General features: G+C 38.7%; 2 protein-coding genes across 2 annotated transcripts in view; both read right to left on the bottom strand.

The window, feature by feature from the left end:
• The window catches only part of cerkl (CERK like autophagy regulator), a 20,196-nt gene extending 19,525 nt beyond the window's left edge, over nt 1-671 (bottom strand). Inside the window, exon 1 of the mRNA XM_034109302.2 lies at nt 361-671. Coding sequence (XP_033965193.1) covers nt 361-536 — 176 coding nt within the window. The 5' untranslated portion in view covers nt 537-671. The remainder of the gene's footprint in view (nt 1-360) is intronic.
• Nucleotides 672-3,326: 2,655 nt separating this feature from the next.
• On the bottom strand, nt 3,327-7,344 carry neurod1 (neuronal differentiation 1). Its single transcript, XM_034110319.2, has 4 exons — nt 7,264-7,344; nt 5,391-5,642; nt 4,676-4,905; nt 3,327-4,369 (listed from the first exon to the last, which is right to left on the bottom strand). Exons 2-4 carry the CDS (start codon nt 5,618-5,620, stop codon nt 3,810-3,812), a joined length of 1,020 nt encoding a protein of 339 aa, XP_033966210.1. The 5' UTR covers nt 5,621-5,642; nt 7,264-7,344; the 3' UTR covers nt 3,327-3,809.

The following is a 7,344-nucleotide window of genomic DNA, read 5'->3' as shown; positions in this document are numbered from 1 at the left end:
TTTTACGGCCAAAATAAATGTATCAATCCCCTTGATTGGACGAAACAAAATGCAGTGCACTAATATACAGGTTCTACAAGGGGGGCAAGAGCGTGATCAGTTTCTGATGGGAGAATTGGACAGCCAGATGCTAATGGTTAAAACTAGCAAACACCAACCTGGTTATTCTTAGGGTGTGTAACTTTAAAGGGTTGAGTTTCTAAAGGGTGTTTTTTTTAATTACACTGTACCATAAAAGCTACCATTCAAGCTACACAACTTCCTGCACGCTGGGCCTTCATGAAGCTCGTGCCCTTTTATTTGTTTCGCAACTGTCCCTCTGACGGCATGAGTCCGCCTCTGCCAACAACAAACACTCACCTGTTCTTCTCTTCCTCCTTAACCTCCTCTTCTTCCTCTTCTTTGCACTTCTCCTCCTCATCTTTCTCCCCATTTTTCTTTTTCTTCTTCGTACTTTGTTTTTCTTTCTTCTTCTTCTTCTTCTTCTTCGTGCTGTCGCTCTGCTCTCTCGGGAGGTCCTCCTCATTCTCCGACATGTTTATTCAGTCGATCGACGAACAATCAAACAAACACAATAAGTTATGAGGTGGTTGCTTTATGAAAAACCAAGCGGCAGATAAACATACGGTGAGCTGATCACAACTGATGAGCTATGTTGTATTTCCGGGGTGTCGTCGCTATGGAGACGGGGAGCCGCTTTTTCAGACACTTGGCAGATTCACCAGCGTCTAATTAACGTCCGTGCGCGCTCCCGCGTCTATCCTTCATCCAAGCGGGAGTGCGCAAACAGTGAGTCAACTTAAAGCAGTCCTATTTTATAACAATATTTAAAGTTCTCTGGTTATACTTAAATACAGTCATTAGGTACTTGTATATTAACTTGAGTATTTCTAATGTATACTTCTTGTCTGAATGTGTACTACTTCTTTATAGGCCTAGTTCCTATTACTCTTACTTAAGTTACGAGTTACTTTGCATATTTCACATGTTTTATGAGAACTAATGAGTATAGCACAGTGTAGACAATAGTAGATCCTATGTTAAAAGTAGGCTACAAGTCCTAATTAGTCTACTCATTATGCAAAATGTCTGTTTTAGAAAAACATATATATAAATGCCGTTAATAACTGTAATATATCCTGGCTGCTAAATCCTTAGAACTGTTACAAGGTGTGTATTTTGTATTTTGTAAATTGTGTAACTTGCTGCTGTTAAATACCAACCACCTATGTGCAATATGTGCTAGATGTGCAATATATATAGATGCCGTTAATAACTGTGTAATATATACCTGGCTGCTAAATCCTAAGAACTGTTACAGGATGTGTATTTTTTTAAATGATGTAACTTTTTATTTTTTATTATATTTTTTATTATATCATAACGTAGTACTTTTTTTTAATGCATGTCACATATTTAACATGATGTAACATTAAGCTGTCTGTGGCTCTTTTTCCTGCTGTAACTACGCACATTTCCCCTCCGTGGTACTAATAAAGGTATTCTGATTCTGAACATATATTTTATTATAATATTTATCAGTGGATTTACATTATATAAATTCGTAAGACAAAATTCCTCAAACAACACAAAATATTTGAGCACACACTTCTAACATAGTTCCTAGTCCAGAAATGTGCAAAAAGCATTTATGCAAATGAAAGGTGCAACAACATGATCGTCATATTCCACATACCTAAAACCAGATAGTAGATTGTAACCCCTTTTTAATTACTAACATAGTCACTGTCGATAAAAAGGACATATTTGTCCAAGCAATTGAAACAGATTACAATTAAATTTATTTTGTAGAATATATTACACCTTTACATGTATAGTTACTCCCAACGACACACCCCTATTTACTATAATCTGCTTCATCAGGTGCACACTCATATATAATTTTAATATATACATGCAAACCAAATCAGAGAACAGGATGTTCCCTGACTGGGGTATAACCAGCATATTATGGGAATGTGTGTTGATAACAGATGGTTTACTTTAATCTGCATTAATCAGTGTTATGATCATCCGACAGACCGACAGACTGAAAAAATAAACCTATATCACAAGTACTACTGCTTATACTTCTATTAATACAAGTTTTTGGTTCTACATGTAATTAAAATGTCCACATGACCTTTATATTTATAACTTCCTTTCTCTAAAAAAGGCTGAGGTTAAAGTACTTTTTTTCTTCCTCCATCTTATAAGTGTTAGTTAACATTTCTGTTTTGTTTGGTTTGAACAGGGCATAATCTTTATGCTCTAATCATAATTATTTCACTAACAGAGAGGCTAAATGGTGGGATATGGCCAACATATTGTCCCTATTGACTCACACACACACACACACACACACACACACACACACACACACACACACACACACACACACACACACACACACACACACACACACACACACACACACACACACACACACACACACGAACGCACACGCACGCGCACACACACACACACACACACACACACACACACACACACACACACACACACACACACACACACACACACACACACACACACACACACACACACACACACACACACACACACACACACACACACACACACACACACACACACACACACACACACACACACACACACACACACACACAGTGGGATAATGTTGTTAACACGTTAATGTGGTTTTCTCTGTAAGGCGATATGTGTTTTCTCCTCATGTGTTAATTAAAACTTGGAGCCTTAAATCCACTTTAATTAACGCTGTTGTCACATAAAAACATAATCTCCAACAATTCAATCTTGACATATTTTTGCTTAAACTGATAGTGTGATAGATTAGAATACACATCAGTTTTAAATAGACCAGTCATATAATACTGTAAGTAGAGGGAGTGTTAGGTGTTCAAGTGTTGTGAATGTTGTGTTAATACACTAATTGAATTATCAATGTATCTTAAAAGCAGAAATCCATCTGATGGATCAGCCAGTCCATTGTTGATTTTTTGGGAAATGAAATGCTTGGTGGCAGTAATAAGCATCCTGGAGACTGACAACAATATATATAATATACTACCTGACTGCTTAGATTTTCCACAGTTTTTCCTGCATAAATGTGTTATTTAGACAGAAGTGAATTGAGCAAACTTAACTGCAGAACCTGGTTATGTAAGTAAACTGAACTGAACCGACACGTTCTCACCACTCACAACTCGTCGTATATTGACAATCGGGCAGGATCCAATTGGAGTTCTGTTGTTTTGTTGCGTTGTTGCTGATGAACAGAGACTCTCAGATAAATGACATTGAATTCCTTTTATTAAAAGGCCTTTATAAACATCTATCTTATAAAATATGAACAAAAGTCACATGAAATGTTGACAGAATACTACAGGAACGTTATAAAAAGTAAAAAGCACAACATGAACACTTCGGCCCAATTTCCGGCTCAAAGCCAACTTACATACAGACCCAAAAATAGAGAAATCTTTATTCTTTCAACATTTGGAATTATCAGATTTGAACAAAATTGCATAGTTTCCACCAGATTATTGATTATTTTTGAGTGATAATATGGAAAACAAAGAGACATTCAGAGAGTGTCTCCTGCAGGATGAAGAGCCACACAGAAGGTTACATCATCAACATGACATCGCCATCAGCGCCCTCATGATGAGGAGTTGTAGAGCCTGACACAGAATGAAAGAAGAGAAAAAATAAAAGACAGCTATGAAATGATAGACATACACAGAACTGTCTGTCTGTCCATATAACTGTCTCTCTGGTCAGCTCTCTGTCCTCTGTCCTCCTCTTCCTCAGGACTCGTGGAAGATGGCATTCAGCTGGGCGTTCATCATCCGCTCATGGTGAGAGTGTCCATCAAAGCCCATCAGCCCGTCCACCTGCAGCTCACTGCACCGCGGGTTGGACCCCTCACTGCCATAGAGGGCAGGGTGTCCCCCGGCTCCTGCGGCCCCATAATGTACGTTGAAGGAGAAACTCTTGTCGTAGTCAGCACCAGCGACAGTCTCATGCTTGAAGGACGCAAAGTTCCCGTTGATGCTGAGCGGCGGGCTGAGGGGCGGGTCAAACGACGGGCCCTCTGATACCAGGACGCCATCGAAGAAGGGCTCCAGCGGGTAGGGTTGTTGACCTTTGACCTGGTGGAAGATGTGTGAGGGCTCCATGGTGCCGTAGGGCGGGCTGGGCAGGCCGGCCGTCAGCCCAGGGCTCTGGTAAGAGTAATGTCCAGGATAGGTGGCAGCGCCGGGTGGGGGGAGGTGAACCGATGGTTCGGACATCTGCTCAGGGAGAAAAGTCCGAGGATTCAGCTGAAGGCAGCCCGCCACCAGGTTAGTAGTCGGCTGAGACAGACCTAAGAAAGAGACAAAAATCAGTCAATACCGATATATCATCTGGTAAAGAGATAAGCATCGCTATTCTCGCTGCTAGCTTACTGGTGAATTTTGTTATACACAAATATACTCATTTTGTTCTAACGCCCAACGATACTTTTTTGGCAAAAGGGGGCGCTATGAGAAATTCCTATCCTAATTTGAATTTGGTGAGTGTCACTGGTTGAGACCACATATTTATAATATCCCCCTTATGTTATTTGTAACACATTGTCTCTGGTTCTAGCTCAACCCAGCCCATTCTGATGCAATAAGATGACGCTGACCTTTGCAAAGTGCCTGGACGAAGCTCATGAGGTCAGGTGCCTTGCCAGATCGCAGGATCTCACTGAGGGCCCAGATGTAGTTCTTGGCAAGGCGGAGTGTCTCGATTTTGGAAAGTTTCTGGGTTTTCGAGTAACAAGGGACAATTTTCCGCAGACCTTCCAGAGCATCGTTTAACCCGTGCATGCGGTTCCTCTCCCGAGCGTTAGCTTTCATCCGACGGACTTTAAACCTGCAGAAAAACAAAGCAGATTAAATGTTAGTCCTGTTTTCAAATATCACACATAAAATCACATCATGTCATTCATATCACAGAAAATATGTCCAGATTGAGTCAGATGGAAATCAACATTGAGTCACCGTAAGAGCAGGAGGGCAAGTGGAGAAGATTCTCTTGGTAATAAAGCACTGGTGCGATGTTCCCATTTAAACAAAATCTCAGATCCACAAATAAGTTCTTTACGGTTCTGTTTTGGAACCAACATTTTGCATTTCAACCCAGATTTCTTTCAAAGGAAAGATGATTTTCATTACATTTGTGCACGTGTCTGATTATGTATAGGGGTACAATTTCCCCAAATCTACTGACCACAATCCTGTTCCTCAGAGGATGAACCCTCTATATTTTAATGAACATGTGATTCCTCTCTAGCGCCCCCTCAGGACAAACATAGTTGTGCATTTTGGCTGATAATATTTGTTTTCTATCTTCTTTACCTCTGAACACGAGCCTTTGTCATCTTCTTCTTCTTTGGACCTCGTCTCTTGGGTTTGTTCTCTCCGTCCTCCTCCTCCTCTTCCTCCTCGCCATCATCCTCCTCGTCTTCATCCTCCAGGTTAAGGAGGCTGTCCTCCTCTTCCTCTCCTCCTTCTTCTGAGGGGCTTTGAGGCTCCTGCTGCTCCTCCGACCCCACCGACTCCTGCTCTTCCTGCAGAGACCTGGTCATGATGCTGATTCTCTGTGTGAGACTATAATGAATATGCTCATTAGAAAACAATTAAAAACTCATTATCACTTAATCTCTGTAGGCTCATTAATAGAAATAGAATTAAACTGCCCATCAAGGGAGTTATAATGTAAAAATGACTCTCTATACTGTTTTTAAGGCTTTTATACATTATGTAGTAAAATGTATCAATAACAGCTTCAGTTCCCAATGTATATAATTATAATATGGTTTAATCTTTTTTCACATGTTTTTTTATATTGTTACAAACTCAATTGTGGGATCAAACTCGTGTTTGGCAGTTGATTTTGCAATATCTTGACTTATAAGATAAACCCAGAATGTATCTGCTATTTTACAAATTCAAATATTCATAACCACGAGACCAGACAGGTCTAACTTCCAGCTGTTGAAGGCAATCCTCGGTGAGCATGCTGTGCAGCTTTTATTTTCTTCTAAATAAAATGGCAGGAAACCAATATTAAATTGAGCTGCTGTAGTTTGTGAGGCCTACTTAAAAGAAATATAGGCTATAAATTAAGCTGATTTTAGGGTTTCTTTTCAAATGCTGTAAAGCTCTCGCTATGATATTATTTATATACGAAAATAAAAAATAATTGCAGGTTTAAATCTTAAATTATCAGGCTTTCTGATACGTATTAAATTGCGTATTCAAGTATAGGCTGATTATTCGTATAGGCTTATATTGGCCTACGGAGTAATAGGCTAGACGGCATAATTCAGTCAGTAGCATCAACTGTATTATAAATAACTCAAGTTTAAAGTGATTTAGACCAAATCACACATTTACCAACATATGCGACCTTTAGATATATGAATTAAGAATAAAATCCACAAACTGTTATAAAACAGCATTCATATTATAGGGAAACGGACTATACGGAAATAACCCTTAATACAGTTTAGATAATAATACAATGTTTAAATCTGCATCTCTGGTAAATCAAATAATAGTTTTGTCTATTTGAAAGGTGAATCAAAAATCAAGTCCGTTTTAAATATCCAGTTTTCATATTAAAAGTGGAATATTTAGGCGAAAAACGTCTGAAAACACGACTTCAACGTTGATTACAAGTTGCTAAAAGATTAGGAAAACACCTATTATTATCATTATTATCATAAATGTATCCTTCCCGTTTTCCAAAAACGGCTCCAGTAAATGTTGCAGACTCACAGGTGGAGAAAAATCGAATATAAAAAGACGAAACAAATTTGTCAAACAAAATAAAAAAATAAAAGACCCCCGCGTTTTTCAATTGAAATTGTATATTTAAATTCAGAAAAGGAGAATAGACTGACGGCAACTCCATCTGTATGATTTTAGGAATGATTGAACAGTGTACAAATATAGACGCTGAAATAACTAAAGAAAGAGAGAAAAACGAATCAGAATTGAGGAAATAATGAATATTGGTTTATTTTTTTAGGCAGAGCCAACGACTACTAAGTGAATGAATCGCTGTTAATTGTTCTCTATTTTAAATTATCATTAATATATAATTCATTTGGTATACATATGTAATCAGATGTATCGTGCTTAAGGAAGAACCAATCAGAGGATGAATTGATCATTAAAGGTAGGCTACAAGTTATTACTCTTTATAATAAATAATAAAACCTACCTGTTGTAAGAAGCTGGTCAGATCACATGCATCCCGCGCGCTCTATGTGCGTGTCCGAGCGTAACTGTGCGTGATCTGCGC

This window comes from Pseudochaenichthys georgianus, chromosome 21 (assembly GCF_902827115.2).
Source record: "Pseudochaenichthys georgianus chromosome 21, fPseGeo1.2, whole genome shotgun sequence".
NCBI lineage: Eukaryota > Metazoa > Chordata > Actinopteri > Perciformes > Channichthyidae > Pseudochaenichthys > Pseudochaenichthys georgianus.
This window is presented reverse-complemented; position numbering and strand designations above follow the sequence as displayed.

What these genes read in the sequence shown, in the direction of transcription:
- neurod1 (XM_034110319.2), bottom strand. Translation starts at nt 5,620, where the DNA reads ATGACCAGGTCTCTGCAGGAAGAGCAGGAGTCGGTGGGGTCGGAGGAG. An exon ending in ACAAAGGCTCGTGTTCAGAG is followed by an intron (nt 4,906 to 5,390) that starts GTAAAGAAGATA and finishes GTTTTTCTGCAG; the next exon opens with GTTTAAAGTCCGTCGGATGA. An exon ending in CGTCCAGGCACTTTGCAAAG is followed by an intron (nt 4,370 to 4,675) that starts GTCAGCGTCATC and finishes TCTCTTTCTTAG; the next exon opens with GTCTGTCTCAGCCGACTACT.